Source organism: Barbatula barbatula, assembly GCF_947034865.1.
Source record: "Barbatula barbatula genome assembly, chromosome: 1".
NCBI classification, from domain to species: Eukaryota; Metazoa; Chordata; class Actinopteri; order Cypriniformes; family Nemacheilidae; genus Barbatula; species Barbatula barbatula.
In genome coordinates this window covers 15,020,931-15,039,772 of record NC_136766.1, presented here as the reverse complement: position 1 = coordinate 15,039,772, position 18,842 = coordinate 15,020,931, and the positions used below count along the sequence as shown (strand labels likewise).

The following is an 18,842-nucleotide window of genomic DNA, read 5'->3' as shown; positions in this document are numbered from 1 at the left end:
CTCATTCTCTCACAAATGTCACAGGCACTTGTGGATTTGGGAAGGGAAGACATTTCTAAGGGATGGACTCGATGGTGGGATTCTTATTTACTTATTCATCAATTTTACCTTAAATATCCACGTTGAATTGTTTAATTGATGTCTTTCACTCTCTCTCAGGTATAATCTGACTGAGGATGGATCAAAGAAAATAATTTAGATGCAGTGGTACATATTTGAAAGCAGGGACAAAAACATTGAAATGGTGGATAACTGGGACACCACTATGTCTGAGGATTTACAGCTTTGGAGAAGCATTCAGTTAGCAGAAGACCAGTGTTTAGCTAACTAAACCAGGCTACATCTACTGGGATTCACACTGGCCTAAAAAAAAATCTTATTCTCAGCTAAGCTTCATATTGCCACCTAAACCATCACTTCTCAGTTTACCCTCATTTTAAATAATCCTTTGACTGACACAAAGCGACAGTCATTCCCTCCTTGTCGGTATCAATTTTAAATACATAACACTGTTATTTTTGTAATAAGTTATAGTATGCCAAGTTTTTCTTTTTGTTGGAATGCCATACATGTTCCTGTAGCATTTGTTTAAGGCAGCAGATTACATAGAACCCGTTGGATAGTATCCATTGGATACTTTATTTTAAAAGTATTTAACGTGTTTCCTATTGCACAGCACACAAATGCCTGTACAGAAATGTTTTAATACACATCTTGCTTGCAAGAGTTTTATCAGAATGTATTCGAGCAAGGAAGCAAAAAATGTATATAGTATGTGAAATGTGTACAATGCGTGTTATAAGTCTATTCGCAAAGTGTTTTGTTTAGGATTGTTTAAAGACTGTGAAATGGCTGTTGATATGATTTTCAGCCTTATTTTTCTCTATGCATTACTCATGATATTGCTGAAATATGAAATTTGACTTGAAACTGGAGACTCATCAGTCAGCTTGGACCCTCTGAGTATAATCAGGTCATATCGTAGAGACACTTTTAGAAATGTGCATGAGAAACTTCTGTCTCTAGGCTGTTTCATGTGTCAATCTTTTTATCGCAAAACTGAATGTTTTATTATATAAAATATTGTTTAATTATTATTATGACAATAATTATTTATCTTAATACGGTTATGTTTTTATGATATACTTTATAAAAGGTTGTTTGTTTAAGTGTTATAGCAACCTAATAAAATATAATGCAAAATTAGTTTCCTTTGCTTTCTGTTTTAATAATTAGAAATGAACTTGCAATGTTCTATACCATCTGATCATTATACATATTTACGATACACGCACATCTCAAAAACAATTATTGTCTGTCTTAGCATCATTCATTGATTTCCAGTTTTGAAAATGAAATTGGTGGAATAGATATAAACTATCCTTTATCGCCATCTGGTGTTCATTAAGTACTATTTGTCGTGTTGTTTAAATGACTATTTTTACATCCGAGGTTCTTCAATAGCAATACGCGTTTAAGCGTGTCTTGAATTACATAAATATTTTTTATGCAGTAGCTATACAAGGGTTTGTAAAAGACTACGGTTTAATATTATTTCAAGAGCTTCGTCCATCTCCTATACAGCAGGTGGCGCTGTCAGCCAATGCGACGTAAATAAAGAGTTCCGAGTTACGTCATGACGCGTCTTTGATTTTGAGCGGGGAAATATTGAAACGGGCGTAGTGGACAGAGTTCCTGCATGTAAACAAACGTGACAGGTTTGTGTAGAAAAGTCATAAAAATGTCGTAACGTTTAACGGTGCTTATGCGTAATTGTCGGTTACGAGTCGTTAGTTTTATAAACGTTTTTTTGGTTTGCTTGAATTTAAGTTACGTCTTTAATACAACAAACCTGACATTAAGATGCCACTTGGGAATTAAAACCAGCGAGTCTATGTTTAGCTAGTAACGTTAACTTAACTTGCTATTCATTTGACTCTCACGTCTGTTATCTTTGTTAGGATGTCGAAACGAAAGCAGTTTTTGGACTCTCTCCGTCATGATCACGTCCAAGATTTTCTGAACTTTATCAAGCTTCATGTAAGTCCGTGTTTCACAGCTGCTTATGGAATAAAGGACAAATGACGTACCACGTAATTCGGGTCGTCATGCTGCTTTGTTTCTCCATTATTATATTTGGACATAAACGGCTGTTATTTATTGGTGTTTGTGATGTAGAAGGATGGAACGGACCCATTTGACCTGGTGGAGGTTCTGTCAGAGCTGCAGAGGAGCCAGAGGCAGGAGCTGGGGGACCGACTGCTAAAGTTACTGCAGCACACCCTCACTGCTCACCCTCCAGAGCGCTGGATCACTGGAGCCGAGGAGGAGCCTGGGGACATGGAGGTGGAGGTTTCTGAAGAGCAGGTGAGCACGAACCGAAGCATTTTGATTTTGAGGAAGCACCTTTGGTCTTCAGGGGCGGTCTTAGAATATCAAATACGTTTTTCTTTTTTTTCAGATGCAGGCCATGGCCATTATAGAGGGTGTCACTATTGTTTCTACAGTCTCTATAGATGTTTTACAGGAAAATGACACTTACACCTCTCTTCTTGATGTTGCCCAGATGCTCAACTGTAAGTACTTGCATCTAATCAAATAGCAAATGTAAACATATTGCATTGACGTTCAGTTCAGTGTTGTGATACTACAACCTAAATTTTTTTGTTATGCCTGACAAAGACGTAACTGAATAAATTATTTGAAAAATGTAGAAGCAAATTGTTTGGTTAACGCTTTAGATTACGGTCCGCAATGTATTAATTAAACCGGGTTTACAGGATTACAATAATGTACCTCTTCAGTACATATCTGTAGGGAAAGGGGAACAATATGTAAAGGGATATTCAAATCAAACTGCTCTTGAAATACTTTATTATAGTCACAAAATATCAACATTGATTTTGCATAATTTACACATTAAAAAACTCTTCAAACTAAAATCCATTCTTTTTGACCAGCAATCATAAAATCAAAGGTCAAAACTCTGTAAAATGTCCAGTTCACAGTCTGCGTGCTTCATTTGTGCTGTTTTGTTTACGCATCATTTCCCTTATTTAATGTTTGCTATAATACTTAAATAAGAACCCCGTACTTATTTGAAATCAAGGTAGCTGCTAAGATTGTTGTATAGCAAACTGCAGGTCATGCATACCACATTATATAAAAATAGTTACCCCTTAGTTTTAGAATACTTGCAATATAAATATTTTTTTAATTTCTTCTTTACTACCCAAACTTTGCAAATCGTTCTCCGTTACCTACAGATATGTACTGTAGAGGTACATTATTGTTACAATTTGTTACTCTGTATATTCTGTTATGCGGTACATTGCGGGCCATAATCTAAAGCGTTACCATTGTTTGCAGGTTTTATCATCAGTCATTCCAATCACACTTCAGCCAGGCGATCATAATACAAGGGATTTTCTTGAAAATGAAATAGAATATATTTGCTTACATATTGTTTTTATTGCAGGTATAGAGAGTTCTTTGCCGCTGTCACAAACACCCCTCCAGCAGGCTATTCATTGGATGTTTGAATGCTGGTGGAAGCGGGATCTTAAAGGGAAAGAGGAGCTTGGATGGACTGCATTCCTTGTTTGTTTGGAGAACACTGTTACTCTTGAGAAACCGGTACTAAAACAATTTCAGTCATTATACATGTTTCATGCATCAAGCAATGTGGTACTAATAGTCTCATGTTTGGGTACTTTCATCAACAGTCAAATAGTGTTGTTAGATGTGAAGTTCTCAGAATGTGTTGAATATGTTCATGATCTTTCTAGGTGAGTGAGCTCAGAAGGCTGTGTACTCTACGAGAGGTGCTTCTCAGTGTGGACTTTACATCTGAAAGGGGCCAACAGGTCATTGATCCTCTGCTCCAGTGTTTTTTCAAAGCTTCTCATATCAAACAAGAAGAGGTATGTGTCCGCAGTCTATGGGAGGCAGATTATATTTTCTACTCTAGATAGATTACCCATGTAACTTTGTTTATTGCTTATTTTTCAGGGGAAACGCTTCCTTGCCTTCCTCTTCTCATGGAATGAAAGCTTCATTCGAATGATTCATGAAACTATTAAGAACCAGCTGCAGTTCTTCCCAAAGTATATTACATGCTCACAACCTTTTCTTCTTTAATGCTAAAAGCTGTGCACAATAATTTTGTGGTTTATGTTGCACACTCGTTTATGGAGATATTCTGACTAGTGGTGCATCGAGTGACCGGCCAGAGACCAGAGTCGGACAGTTTTCGCATGATCGGCCAGGACCGGTTCACAGTGCATGATTTGGGCCCGATTTTCAGTCACCGACAGGTTTTGAGAAATCAAAGTAAAATTGGGCAATTGGTGCTTGTTAACGCGAGTGAACCAACCCACTTCTTTGAACCCAAGATAAAGTAAATGTTAGTTTCATGAACAGGAATAGTCAAGAATAAAGTTAAAGTACTATTTTATTTCTAAGCTTGTAATCTTAGACTTTTGTGAGAGGAGTTCGAAAGAGAAAAGGGTCAATCAACTTTATTATTTCTAATTCTTTTCAGTCACAGAGATTTCAATTATTTTTCAATAATTTGTCTAATGAATAAATAAATAGACATTGAAGAAAAGTAAATAGGATTTTATATATGAAGTGTTTGGTTCCAAAATGAGAGAACCTAATTTTTAAATCATGTTTTTTTTATTATGTTATCATGTTTTTATTGTGTTAGTTGGCTGTATTTTCTTCTTTAAAAAAAATCTTATTTTGGAACCAAACTCTTCAATGAACTTTCAATTTTAGTTTGTGGATAGAACATCGTAATTAGATTCAAATCAGAAACCGGAATCGGTGCATCTCTAATTCTGACACCTAACTGCACAGATGCAGCTTTATTCTGTACAGCTGTAGTTAATGTAAATTCAAATGGCTTTCACTAGCCTACTGATATTACATATACGTCTTATTTAATGTGCTTTCCTGTAGTTCAGTGGTAAGAGCATTGCATTAACAATGCAAGGTTGTGGGTTCCATCCCAGGGGATTGCAGATACCTATGTATAAATGTATAGGATAATGCTATGTAAATCGCTTTGGATAAAAGCGTCTGCCAAAAACCTAAATGTGAATGTAGATTATTTATGTATATAAGACGTGTTCTGTAGAAAATGCATGGCACCACATCGGTATAATAGCAATCAGGGGATCATTTATATTAGATGCTGATCTTAATTCTGACCTTTGGTGCATTAATAATGTTATAATGTTGTTCATGTGATTGAGCAAGGACACACAAGCTGTAAACTGCATGCTTTTCTCTTATTTTTTCTGAATAGACTGTTGTTGTTGGTAATGTTTGATGTACTATTCCTTTTGATCTTCACAGTTATTCTTTTTTCCCTCTCTGTAACCCCAGAACTCTGTCTGTACACGTGGCTGAGATTTACTTCAGAGCATGGAGAAAAGCATCCAGCACTTTCCTGGAGGAGATTGAATCCACCTGCATCCAGGATTTAATGCAGCAAGCTATGTTGCTGCACAGAAACTCACCTGTACACAGCAAAGTCAGACAGGTCAATAATCCCCTTCAAATTAGACTGCAGTGAAGTGGAAGTTGTTTGTTATTTCAGTAAATCATATTTTTATTTGAACATGAATTGGTTTGAATGCATGTGTTGTGGTACAGTTGTTTGCACCATGAAGAAATGGTTCAGAAAATAAAACATTTATTTTATTGGTATTTCTTGGGTAGAAGTTAATGTAAACTAAAATAGCGACATTAAATTCATATTGTTAACAACCTGTATCCAATTATGCAAACATTTTAAAGATTGTCCTGATCTGTGCCTGTAGATCCTCACTTATTTCCACAAGCAGAAGTTTCGAGAGGGAGTAGATGAGATGCTGCACAGACTATACAAACCAATTCTGTGGAAAGCACTAAAGGTAGATCATTTATTAACAGTGTCATTGTTTAATTTGGTAATACTTTTACATGATTTAATGCCTCAGTGACATAAAGCCATATTTGGTACTTGTGTTTTAGTGTCATTTTGTAATGTCACTGTTTCAAACAGGCCACTAATTCTGAAGTCCGCGCCAACGCCACACTGCTGTTTACGGAGGCCTTTCCCATTCATGACCCCAGCATGAACAGTGAGATGGTAGACCAGGCAGTTCAGAAACAACTGGATTTATTGTTTGTATGTTGACAGCTGGTTCCATTGACTCACTACCTGTGAAGCCCTGTCTTATTTATTGATGTTTTGTGTTTTCATACATGACTAATTATGAGCATGTACAAGTCAACAATTTTCCTTAATATTTTAGGAAATCAGTAACTTACACAAGCTTACCCTTGGTGTCCCTGTAGGGTCTTCTTGATGACCCCCAGCCTCTTGTGCGCTCATCTGCAGTGCTGGGTGTGTGTTCTGTCCTGGCCCGTTGCTGGGAGGTCATCCCCTCCACAGTCATCACAGACCTTCTGCAGAAGCTCATCCTGCAGCTGGCAAATGACACCAGCTCTCCAGATGTCCGCTGTTCTGTTTTCATGGTAAAATGACATTTACCTGTCTGTCGGCCACTAGACAAAAGTGTAGATCAGATGGACATGTAGGGTAAGAGCTTAGCACCTTTAACGTTTTGGAACAGAATACAATTTAAAGTCATTTACAGCTCGAGCAAGGACACTGTCTGCTGAGTAATTTCACAGATTTCAAAATTGTTGTAAACACAAATGTTTTTTGTGAAAAAAACAAAGGCAAAACACAAAATGTTGTTTAACATGTTCATAATTAATTTGAACTTTTGTGGGCATAATATTTAGAGACACAATTATAGCTTGTGCTTTCGTGAAGCTGAGGTTAGTATCTGACGCCTCTGTGTAATTACACAGAAATTATTGTGGTCTTTCTTTTTCTCGTGCATGGCTAAGCCTTAATTAATGTTGACCTGTTTGTCTGCTCTCTGTAGTGTATGTCTATAATTCTGGATAACAGTTTGAGCCATCCACTCATGGAAAAACTATTGCCTGCAGTGAAGAGCAGCCTCCATGACAGCTCTGAAAAGGTGCGAGTTGCGTTTGTGGGAATGCTCCTAAAGATCAAGGGTGTCCGGGCAGCCAAGGTAAAAGTTTGAGTTTAAGCTTTATCTTTATTTGCCTAGGTCCTAATTAAGGCAATCCTTATCCTTTTTGCAAAATTATTTGCATACGGATTTGTTATATTATATTGATATTTTTTTTCTCTCTGTGTCAAGTTTTGGAAAGTTTGTTCCCTGGAACACCTGCTGGCTCGTTTAGAGATAGACTCACCTCCCGTATCCAAGCGAATTGTCAATCTTCTCTTCAACTCATTCTTTCCTGTCAACCAACCAGAGACTGTCTGGTGTGAGCGATGTGTCACCCTGATTCAGACAAATCCCGGAGCAGCTCGCAAGTTTTACCAATACGCCTATCTGTACACCGCTCCTGCTAATATAGGTTGGATTACTTTCGATTACGCAAGTTAGGATTAGACTACCTATAGAGATAAACCTAATTCAATGCCACTGCAGTCTACTAGATCTTTTTCATTATGTGTTAATCTAGTGAAGTTAAGCTTTAATCATTTCCAGTACGGTAAAATTTTTTGACATACCTCAATGAAAACTCAATGTGCTTTATGTTTGTAGTTAAACTGAAGCTCGTGATCCGAAAGTGTCTGAATGTGTGCATTCAAAATTCAGGAGATGATGAATTTGCTTCCAGCAATAAAGAAAACAGCACGGTGAGACTTTGTAAATGTATGTATTTTTTAGTTGCATAGTTACCTTGTCACTGAATAGACGAGATGTATTTTAAGGTCTGAAAACATTTAGTTTATGTGTCCCTCACAGTTTTGGACAATTAAGTGTTGAGAGATCATAATTCATAGTATTGTGTTTATTTTTGTCATTATCTCTAGTTGCTAGAGGATGTTCTCTCAGTACAAGACACTTCCTCCATGGCCAGCTTACTGGAGATTTTGGTCATTTTGTGGAAAAGTGTCCAGAAATCTCTCCAGTCCAACCAAGAGGCCTTCAAGTACACCACATCAAAGTTTTCCTCTGTACTGCCACAGTATCTCAAAGTTTTTCAGGTAAAATGCTCCGTCACACATGGGTAAACCTGAGGATTGTGAAACTGTAATTATCTTCACGGCTGATGCAATGTGAGTGCAACATTAAAGTGTGTGTGTATGTGCGCGCAGGAGGAGCGGTGTAAAGCCCCACTCATTCTTCTAGCCTCTCTGCTTCCTGATTCTGCTGTACCAGCTCTGAGGTCAGTATGACTCTCATTCACCAACCTTTCCCTGGAGCTCCCATTATTAAAAACCCCATATAAAGAAATCATTCACCCAGAAATGACAATTCTGTCATCTTTTCACATCTACCCATCCTCATCTCTAGAGGTAATATTTCAGAATTGTCATTTTTAGGTGAACTGTTCCTTAAAAGGACAAATCAATGACAAATAGACTTCTTTCCTGCTGGGTGCTTAACATGCTCCACATGGTGTCTTAGCTGTCTCCCCCAAAATAGCAGTATGGCTTAGAAAAGAAATGCCAATTCTCAAAGCCAACTGATTTCCTTTTGATCCGAGTGGCATACTTTAATGCTGGTGGGATTGAATGTGTCTTGAAGGCTTTAGAGCGATCTGTTGGACAGTCTGGGTGTATTCATGACTACTGTGTGTCCTTCTCTGCAGGAGTAAAGTGATGTCTCACTTGAAGAGTCTGAAAGCGGGCTCTGCTGTGATGGTGTACAGTCAGTCGCTGGAGTGTCTCTGTAGCTGGGGGCAGATCAGCCATATTGTGGAACTGATAGAGAACTGGCTCACAGAAGCCGCACCTGTGAATTGGGTAAATATTTGCGGCTTGGTAAAATGTAGATCTTCCTTTTAATTGCCATCTTCATTTATCTGTTTTTGCCAGATGTTTTGCTTTGTTCTCTAGGTGTCACTAAATATAAGTAGCAGACTCGTCTTTTATGTCGCTTTTGGCTTTTAGAAGAAAGCACAGGTCTGTGCTAAATGTACATCACTGGTATTAAGGGTTAATAATTGGTGTCTTAGAAGTTAATGTTTCAGAGGGCAGTGTCTGTGCCAGCTTTTTGTGCGATACTTCTCTCCAATTCCACTTCTGCTGCTATCTGTCTGCCCCTTTAAAACAGTCTTTTCGCCTGCTAGAGGCCAAAACAGTGGGAGTAATGTATTTTATCAAACATTATAGCTTCATTCCGTTTAGCCTGTGTAAGCACTAAATAAATGCAGCAAATCATACAGGGTTGCTTTGTGCGCTTTTTACAGTACATTCCGCATAATGTTTTAGAAGTTGGAAAAATGCTGTCACTTTCTGTGTCATCCAAGTTTATTAGCTTTGTATGTTAAACTATAACGGCGCCACCATGGCAGCAGGATCAGATGGCTGCTTGTCGGAACTGGATTACTTATCCCTGTTGCAAGTCTTGTCTATGGTGTATTGTGTACATGTTTTTATCCTCACCTTCCCCATGTTATGCTTTATCTTCTTCTAAAAATACATTTCGTTGCACTGTACTTGTATGTGTGTAATGACAATAAATTGAATCCAATCCAATAATTGACACTGTGACTAAAGCAAAGTAGAAGTGAGCTGAGAGCTTGTGCCAGTACTCACCAATTGAAATATCCTAAATCATTAACCTATGGCAATTGGCTGTTCTGATAAAACGTTATATATTCCTATAAATGCACCTTTCTGTCATTAGCAGGGTGGGGAAAACTCAACAGGCAAAGTGCGTTTTGAAGGACTGGAGGAGTCAAAGCCAGATCTGGGCCTGGACTATCTGGATTACCTGCTGTTGCACCCTAAAACACGAGACAGTCTGCTTACGATGCAACTGGAACAGATCAAACAGCTCCATAATGCCCTCTACAAATGGAAGGTACCGTAGATGCATGCAATAAATCTTAATGATGATAAGTGATATTACAGAGAATTTGTACATGACCACTCCTTTATTTAGGGATATAATGCTGTCATTAGTTAATAAGTCAATGCGGTAATTGGGATGGGATGTTTTTTCTCAATGATGAGCATCATTGTAAAATAGTTTGTTCTAGCATGAGTCATAAGGAAAATGAGTGCTAGTGTGCTGTTATCTGATGAAAATTTAATTTGTCCTTTCTCTTGCGTTCTCGTATTTTTGACATTGCAAAAAGTAAGCTCAATTATTAACTGTTTTTCATTTCTTTTTGTTGTGTATGTTTGGTGTACGTGTTTCCAGTCACTGCTGTTGTCCTCTCTAAATGGATCAGAGGTCAGTACGGCCATCACTGAATCCGCCCTTAGAGCTTTTGTTTTCCATGGCCGACTCAGCATCCACCTTCAACACAAAGTGAGTCTACTGCAAACACACTGTGTGCAGCCACTGAGTTCTTCACACTCCAAACAAAGCAAACAGTGACCGAACAAACTCAAGCAAAGAACATTTTAAAGATGCCATTACACCTGAGGTTTACCTTTATTATGCTGTGTAACTAAATAGTGACATGTTTCTGTTGACAAGTTGGCATGTTTTTCTCATACTTTGCACCTCTTTGGGATCTTAGTACCCAGAGGAGCGAGAGTTCCTGAGATCACTAGAGCATTCTGTGTCCTGGGTGGAGAAGAAAGTCCTTCCTTTAATGACCAGCTCCAGCAATGAGCAGCAGTTGTCTTTCAGTAGAAAGATAGTCGAAGTAAGTAGCTCGATCAATGTTAACTAGGTTGTAAAGATGTTAACTTGAAGATCAAAGCGTTGCTCATATGTTTCACATAAATAACCCTTTACATTCATGTTTTAAATGTTCTTTATAATATGTAGAGGTACAAGTGCATTTTTATTCTCATTATTGTTTTCCTTCTTCTTTTTCATCGTCAGAGTTGTTTAACAGTGTGCATGAATGTGCTACGAGTCTCTGTAGGTGACAGCGATTTCAGAGACCACTTATTACAGCACGTTGCGTCTGTGCTGCAGTCCGGTGAGATCTGGTGCTTTTTGTGTTTGTGCTGTTTTGGTAGCTTAATGATTTCTTTAGTTTTGTATTTAGATAAAGTACAAAAACATACACGCTTTCGAATCAACAACATAAACAAAAGTTATTGCGCATGAGAGCTTGTGTGGCCCAAACTTAACTTCCGGTTCACATCCGCAAAGTTAAAAGTATGTCAGTATTATTTTGGGTTACCAGCAGAAGATACATTACTTGGCTAAATTTAAATGCGACAGTTACATGACCCATTCAATGTTTTTTTTTATAAAATGTAAAATTCAACAGTTTGTTGAGTATTATAATATAAATTAAATATTATTAAACCAGAATGCTTGCATTAAAATAAACAAGGATGTGTATGTGTTCATTCAGAAAAAGGATACATGTGCATCCCTCATGTGCTCGCTTTGCTTACTGAGGTGGCGCATTCTTGCCTTTCTCATAAAACTGATGGGGAGGATGATCAGCTGTCCCTCACTGTCCGCATTTTGACCAACATCTTCCAGAAAGTTGTAGAGATTATAGCACACAGACTACGTAAAGACAAAGAAGAGGGTCAGGAGGTGAGGCCTTTAAAAAGTCAAAGACAAATAAAAAAATATGTGCCCAGATCGTGGATTTACTTTTGTTAACATTTGAATGTACTGTAGTTATGTCTTTCTTTCATACAGTTGTCTTCTGTTTAAGGCTGTGTCTCTTTTATGTCTCTAGCTGTGTTGCTCTTCTGAGGATGATCTTAATGACTTTCTGCTGGTGACTACTTTAGCAACGGAGAGGTCAGAGTTCATTACAGGAGTCTTCTCATCACTCTGTGCAGCAGTTATTATTGATATCAGCCGCACACTACAGAAGGTACATGAGCAGTTATATTAAAGCAGATTGATGGTTATGTTTTCCTGATTAAGAAGCTAACAAAATTGCTGTCATGTTTGAGTGCATATTCATTATTTGTTTCATATACAAATCATAAATGATAATGTGAGTAATTGACATTTAATGAAAAACCAACTGATATAATTAATAAATATCTATTACTGAGACACCAAATAGTGTGGCAGGTCTGTTATAGTTATGTATAAATATAAATTAAGGATCATTCAATTTAAATGTGTAAAGAATTCTAAATAAAGTATAAAGTATTAAGAAACGTATGCATGTTCCTTGATGCAGATCTCTCATGTGGAAGAATTGTCGACACCAGAAACAGTCGATGACCTTCCATCTCTGTCAAACACTATCCTCAAAGTTATCCTCAGATCACCTGCAGTTACCAGGTAAGAAAAACAAACAGCTATATATTCCAAAGCATGTATGTTTACTTCATTTAAAATCTCTCTTTACTTTGAAGCACTTCTGACCATTTTCTCATTATGTTTTAGTTTTTTTCTGGCTGAAATGAGCTGCTCTATAGATTCAGAGGCCATCGATAGCATCCCGCAGTGGGCCGCAGTTACACACATTCTCACCGTCATCAAACAAAGTGAGTTGTAATCATCTAATCAATTATCTTTTTACATTGTATTTCCTGTACGGGTAAATAATTTGTTTGTTTAAGAATTACAGTTGTGTCCTTTGAAACCCATATGGTTTCTGTGGTTTTGAAAAACATTCGAGAAAGTAAACAAAATTTCAGAATTGTAAAAACTCTCCATTAATACTTAAAGCAGTTAAAAGATGACTCCGTAGTAATAAACTGAGATAAAACGGGAAAATGTAGGATTTACTTTTGTAACCTTTCTGCTCTGTCTATTGCAGCTGATGCATTTAATGTGGAGTTAAAAGAAATTGGTGTGTCGGTACGAAGACAAATACAGAGCCATTACAACATCACGGCAGAAAATGCTGAAAATATACAGAGGTAATAGATTTGGCATACTTTTGCTGTTGAAAATTTGGTAGTATGTTGAGTACTGCAGTCACCTAGTAGAGTAAAACATATTTTGTTATGAATGAAAGATTGACTTTACATCTATTCTTCACAGTTTTGTTTTCACAAAAAACAATACACCCTTGATAGCTGTGCGACTGGCAATGCGCTGTGCGTCTGTTAATGTTATGTTGGTTTTGTTCTCAGGACCATCTATGAATCCACTGTCAGGATGCTGAATGATATCCTAACTCCATGCCAACAATCAAACACTTAAACAGGACAGCTCATAGCTAACATTTTACATACACCCACCAAAACCTGTTGGTTCGAATATATTTTATCCTTGTTCTCTTATACCAAAGTGCTGACACCGTCAATCTCTTGATACTCTTTTTATTGTTAATACAGTGTTAAATGCCACAGTGGATTTATTATGCTGCAGATTGGTGGTGATGATCTCTATATTGTCACAGGTTATATGTGAACCTTTTCAATCTAAATATTTGACGAATAATAACAAAACACAAAGTACTCAAGATCATATGTAAACAAAGGTATATGATTAAATATTTAGTTTTACGTCTAAAATCATGAAGTGAAATAAAATGTAAGCATGTGAGATTCTGATTAGTGAAAATATCTATTAGATTTTCATGTTTAGATTCTAACACAACTTTGACCTGCTGATCTATTAGAACAAGTGGGAGATTATTTATTCTTAAAGTGGGCTATTTGGCAGGTACAGCGCACCAGAAACGAGCAGAATCATTTCACGTTTTCGACAGGGGGCACAACCTTTGAGCAAACCGACTGCTCTTTAGAGGAACACAGATAACCTTAAATGTCTAATAAGAGAAGAGAGGTCCGTTTTCACAAACACCATACACGTGGCCAGATCCCCTACAGACAAACACATCTCAAAGCGTCTGTGGAGCAGTGACGTCAGCAGCTGAGGAGGGGCGCTGACCGTGGTGCTGAACGCGCCTCAGAGTTGAGTACAGGACACATCTCACTATCCTCCATCTCCGACGTTTATATCGCATTCTGCTTTAACCCACTTCTCTTAATCACATCACCCGTGAAACATGAGAGCGGCTATGCCGAATTAACGGAAGCTCCTCGGACCCGACGGGCAGGATGGGTTCCGTGCGCGCGTTGCTCTTCGCCGTTCTGTCTCTCCGCGCGCTCGCCGTTGCCATCGCGGACAGGAAATTCGGTAAGTTAGTTAAACGTGACGTCCCACCAAGTGCGCGATGTTTGTCGTTCTTACTTTGGGGTAAAACAACTTGTGTTAAATGACGTGAGCGTGATTAAATAATATAATCAAGCGGTTTGTGATTATAAAAAAACACGTTCTGCTTTATGCAAAAGAGGGCTCCGTTTATGAATCTGTACAGCATGCTTGCATAAACCCCTCAGTCTATACAGTATATTATATCAGTGAAGCTACAATATGGAAAATGTACTGTTTCCTTACATTTACTTCAGAGGTTTGTTTCCTTGAGCATGGATGATTGTTTCAAGCATACCGTCAAACAAACAGCAGATACATGTACCGTGCATTACATAATCGCGTTTCGGTTCGTTAAAGCGTCTTGGCAGCCTTCATCTTTCAAACCATAGGCCAAGAGCGAACTGGTCTCAGCTGGGAACGGCCCGATTCAAACAGTATAACAGATACAGTTCCATCTGTGAATTACCACATGGGTTTTGAGAGAGCTTTTACCATTTAGGACACAAATGACTGCGAACATTTTGAAATGCCTTGAGCTTATATGAAGACTTTGGGATGGTCATATTTCAGTGTAACCGCCTTGTTTATTACAATCTCGGTCGGAGCTGTTACATGGTTGGTAGGGCATGTGCTGATGACACACACACACACACAAAACAATTTTCCTAAAGCTACAGAAGGTTCTTCACAGCAATGGCATACAAGGATATATTATTGGTTCCCCAAAGAGCAATAACTCAAAACCCTCTTTAATAACTCAAAAGATTTTGCCATTTAAAGAAGCTCTTTCCACTACAAAGAACGTTTTGTGATCAGAAAGGTTATTTTTGCCAAAAATAGTTGTCCTATGGCATTGTGAAGCAGGCTTAACTATGGCCTGCTCATATCCAGATCCTAATTTTTCTTTTCTGTATTCCTCTGATGAAGCCAAATTACAGATAGGCCTACAATTTAATGCAAAAGTCATACTATAAGTTTGTTTTATTGATTTGTTTACATCACAGGTGGTACAGCGATCATTCATTATATTTGGTAATTAAAACTTTAACGTTTACTTAGGGCTGATTCACTAACTACATTTATCATAGTAGAATTTAATGTTTACAACCCAAAAGCTAAAGGACACCATGCTTAATATAAGCTCAAACCATCATGGTGTATTTTGTCGTAATGCATTGCTTAGTAACTTCATAACACTTTGCTCAGGATTTTTTTAGCTAAAGATGGAGAAGAATTCATTCTGCGACTCTCAGAGGCTTGAATGAATGTGTTCTGTGAAGCACTGATAAATAAAACCATTAACCATCTCCAAACAGTCTATTGGAGGCTTATATACTAATGCACATTGTGACTGATTTCTGGGTCTTTTTTTCTCTATCGCTGTTACATTTGAAGGTTTTCAGGTTGTACGAACAATAATATCCCTGCTCTTTCAGATGAATGGAATTTTCTGATAAGTTAGTAGCACAAGACAAAGACCCAGCCCTGTATGAACAATGGCTACAGAATGTGCTACGCTGAATTTGTTGGATGGGAATCGGAGATTTCAGTGCTAGAAAAACAGATAGTGAATCAGACTTTGTCCTGTGAGATATGCAAATTGCCAGTAGTTTAGAATTAGTCATCATATTTTTTCTGGAATGTCCTGAAGGTGGAATTAATTGTCTACATGTGTGCCTGGGAAGATTATACTTGTTGTTTTAATAAGTCCCTCTGTGTATTACGTTCACGTCATCAAACGAACATCATATAAGAAATGAAGGTAATTTCACAGCGCTTTCCTCTCTGAGTTTGCTGTCGGGAGATGTAGCGTGGGAGATGCGGCTCATCTCAAATGCACTGGAAAGATCTCCGATCTTCCGCTGTTTTGACTGAAAGAGGTTATTTTTGGCTCAGTTAGAAACTCTGATGCTTCTTGTATACTTGAGGTGAACAATGTTTCCCACGCTCTCTCCTGACACACCTAGCTTTCAGAGGCGTAGAGAAGAGAGATCCTCTTCCGCTGTTCACAAACCAGCCATACTGTAGTTTGCAAACAACACTTAAATGTTTTCATGTTGCTTCCTTTAAGTACGATTGGAGCTTTATATACGCTAATGTAAGACAAAGTAGTGTCATTTAAATATGCATGAATAAACAGGCACAGTTTGATATAGACCTGAAACCCTCTCATTGGTCTTTAGTCGGTTAGCTTATCATAGTTCACTATTTCTGTTTCAATATCAGACCCAAAGCGTTCATGGGGGTCTTTTTAAGAAATAGATTATTTCTTTGAGGTCTTTGTGGTCAAACTAATCTGTGCATATAATAAAGCTGCTGTCAGGAAGGTTGATTGAAAAGGATACTTCACCCAAAAATGAAAATCATAATTTTAATTTAGCAAATTCTAAATGATGACAGAATTTATATTTTTGAGTGAAGTTTCCCTATAAGTGGACAGAGTGCGGCTCATCTGGTTTATTTGTCAGTGACATCCTTGCAAGCCACAAGTCATTAAACTGCATTAGTTGATATTAAAATTGTAATTAGCTAAGATTACCAAAACAACATCAATCAAAGTTTGATTTTATAACTACATTAAAAGAGGTTTAATGGTAACCTAAACATAATTTCAATGTTAAATTCTAAATCTAAGTAATGAGTTTAACTAACATTGCTCAGTTTAAAGTTAACATCTGTTTCTCATAAAGTTTAATGTCTGATTATCTTGACTGAGTGAAAGCTCAGGTGTAATATGTCCTCACTGAAACCGTCTTCTGTGTAACAGACACATTAGAAAATAAAGATTTTACTTTTGCAATGACTTAATTTTGCCAGTTAGAACCATTGCTTACTATTTCACACACTTTAAAGAAGAAAGAAAAATTCTGTCATCATTTACTCACCCACATGTCATTCCAAACCCGTATGACTTTCTTTCATCTGTGGAACACAAAATAAGACATTTTGAGAAATGACTGTTTTGTGTCCATACAATGGAAGTCAATGGGAGCCATTGTTGTTTGGTTTACGGAGTTCATGAAAATATCGTCTGCGCTCTTAAACGTAAAGGTGCATAAAAGGTTCTTCACAGCGATGCCATGGAATAAAAAATGCGGGTTCCACAAAGAAGCATTCAGTCAAAGGTTCTTTAAAAACATCTCTTTCTTGCTTTTTTATAATCTGAAGAATTCCTTTTTTGCCACAAAGAACCCATTTTCTCTTCAGAACCATAAGGTTGTTCTTCTATCTATGGCATCAAAAAAAACGTTTGATGCACCTTTTTTAAGAGTGTGTTGTGTTCTGCAGAAGAAAGAAATGTATACAGGTTTGGAATGTCAAGAGGGTGAGAGAATGATTTTTGGGTGAACTATTGCTTTAACGTAACATTCATCACAGTAATGTCTAAAACCCAGTTGTGTCATGTATGCTGTTTCTATATATAGATTTGTTGGCTGTTTCTCAATGAATCTGTCATAGGAGCTTCGTGAAGCTCAGAGTGCCGTTGCTAATCATCTCAGTATGAAATTTGATTGTTTGTGAGGCACTGCTTGAGTTGAATGTTGCCTGTCATCCCTGTTGTGTTTTGGTAGATGAGCCTGTGGATCGTTGTGCGGTCTTGTCATCTGTCTTTGTGGGAGTGTGAAATGAGAGTGAGGGATGCAGAGAGAGAGAGTCCTTCTGCCTATGTGTACAGACACAAGCTGTTATCTGTGAGTGTATCCCAGCATCCTTTTAGCTCCCTGCAGTGTCTGGCGTTCTGGCACACGCAGGTAACGCAGATTGGCTTTATGCCCACGCTCAACCTCAGTGAATGCGCTTAGTGCGTCTGTGTGTCCATATGTCTGCATATCCTTGTGTCATCTACTGTAAGGTATCATTACCCATTTTACTGACTGTGTAAACAATCAGTAGCATTTGGAACCTTGGCAAGCAATGTGATTTTCATTTGAAGAGTGAATTACTCAAGTCTCATCCATTGTGTGATGTTGTCACCTCACCCGTCACCTGCTGTTATATAATGTGTGTACTCGCTGCACACAGCAGCCTATGATAAAGGGTTACGATAGAGTTCTATGTCCAAATCACATTTTCTCAAGCCTAAGGGTTTCATAAAAAGAAGGTCACAGCACCGAATCATGATTGGTGGGGACCAAATGTAAAACTAGTTAACAGATGGTCTCCTACAGGGATCTCACTATATCCTACCTACACAATATCTTATAAAGCCAGCTCAGAGTAGTATTTTAAGTAAAATGTTCTGTACAGATATTAACAGAAAGGAAGAAAAGGCCATACCGTAATGAAAGGGCAACAGCCAGTCGACAGTCTGTGTTTGGTTATCAAAAAAACACAGTGGTGGAGATGGCTTAGAATCACTGAGGTGACTTTAGGTGGAAACAAATGTAAGATTTTTAAACCATACAGGTACACTGGAAAAAAGGATACATTTAAGTAAAGTGATCTAAGATATTTAGTCTTATTTTGTGAAAGAAAATATTAGAAAATCAGATTTTAAACATGCACAATCTGCCAATGGTATAAGAAAAATAAAACTAAGTTTTAACTTTTTCTTACAGTACCTAATTTAAGTTCATATTTCTTACCCCAGCATCATCTTTTTTGTTGTCGCTTCTTCTGAACATAAACTTACTAAATTCTTATATTATATACAGTATAAAACATGACTAGGTCACTAAGTCCCTCCTTAAAATTTACTCACTCGACTATGTCCTGCTGCGTTCAACA

General features: G+C 37.6%; 3 protein-coding genes across 6 annotated transcripts in view; all 3 read left to right on the top strand.

The window, feature by feature from the left end:
- Positions 1-1,204, top strand: part of esyt2b (extended synaptotagmin-like protein 2b) — a 34,266-nt gene extending 33,062 nt beyond the window's left edge. For 2 of the 4 annotated variants that reach the window (XM_079467406.1, XM_079467404.1), the window contains 2 exons: positions 25-74; positions 160-1,204. In XM_079467406.1, coding sequence (XP_079323532.1) covers positions 25-74; positions 160-199 — 90 coding nt within the window. In that variant the 3' untranslated portion in view covers positions 200-1,204. Of the gene's footprint in view, positions 1-24 lie in introns of all 4 variants that reach the window. The other 2 variants (XM_079467405.1, XM_079467403.1) reach the window with 1 other exon arrangement.
- Positions 1,205-1,610: 406 nt separating this feature from the next.
- Positions 1,611-13,506, top strand: ncapg2 (non-SMC condensin II complex, subunit G2). Its single transcript, XM_079449484.1, has 27 exons — positions 1,611-1,718; positions 1,962-2,040; positions 2,179-2,367; positions 2,462-2,576; positions 3,479-3,636; positions 3,789-3,923; positions 4,012-4,106; positions 5,395-5,551; positions 5,832-5,924; positions 6,056-6,181; positions 6,352-6,531; positions 6,951-7,103; positions 7,236-7,458; positions 7,650-7,744; positions 7,922-8,095; positions 8,207-8,277; positions 8,704-8,857; positions 9,744-9,920; positions 10,263-10,373; positions 10,588-10,716; positions 10,899-10,998; positions 11,383-11,573; positions 11,722-11,862; positions 12,181-12,284; positions 12,390-12,490; positions 12,766-12,868; positions 13,085-13,506. Exons 2-27 carry the CDS (start codon positions 1,963-1,965, stop codon positions 13,152-13,154), a joined length of 3,423 nt encoding a protein of 1,140 aa, XP_079305610.1. The 5' UTR covers positions 1,611-1,718; position 1,962; the 3' UTR covers positions 13,155-13,506.
- A 293-nt stretch (positions 13,507-13,799) lies between these two features.
- Positions 13,800-18,842, top strand: part of ptprn2 (protein tyrosine phosphatase receptor type N2) — a 136,671-nt gene continuing 131,628 nt past the window's right edge. The window contains exon 1 of the mRNA XM_079456389.1: positions 13,800-14,096. Coding sequence (XP_079312515.1) covers positions 14,018-14,096 — 79 coding nt within the window. The 5' untranslated portion in view covers positions 13,800-14,017. The remainder of the gene's footprint in view (positions 14,097-18,842) is intronic.

What these genes read in the sequence shown, in the direction of transcription:
- ncapg2 (XM_079449484.1), top strand. Translation starts at nt 1,963, where the DNA reads ATGTCGAAACGAAAGCAGTTTTTGGACTCTCTCCGTCATGATCACGTC. An exon ending in AGTATCTCAAAGTTTTTCAG is followed by an intron (nt 8,096 to 8,206) that starts GTAAAATGCTCC and finishes ATGTGCGCGCAG; the next exon opens with GAGGAGCGGTGTAAAGCCCC. An exon ending in TCTCACCGTCATCAAACAAA is followed by an intron (nt 12,491 to 12,765) that starts GTGAGTTGTAAT and finishes TGTCTATTGCAG; the next exon opens with CTGATGCATTTAATGTGGAG.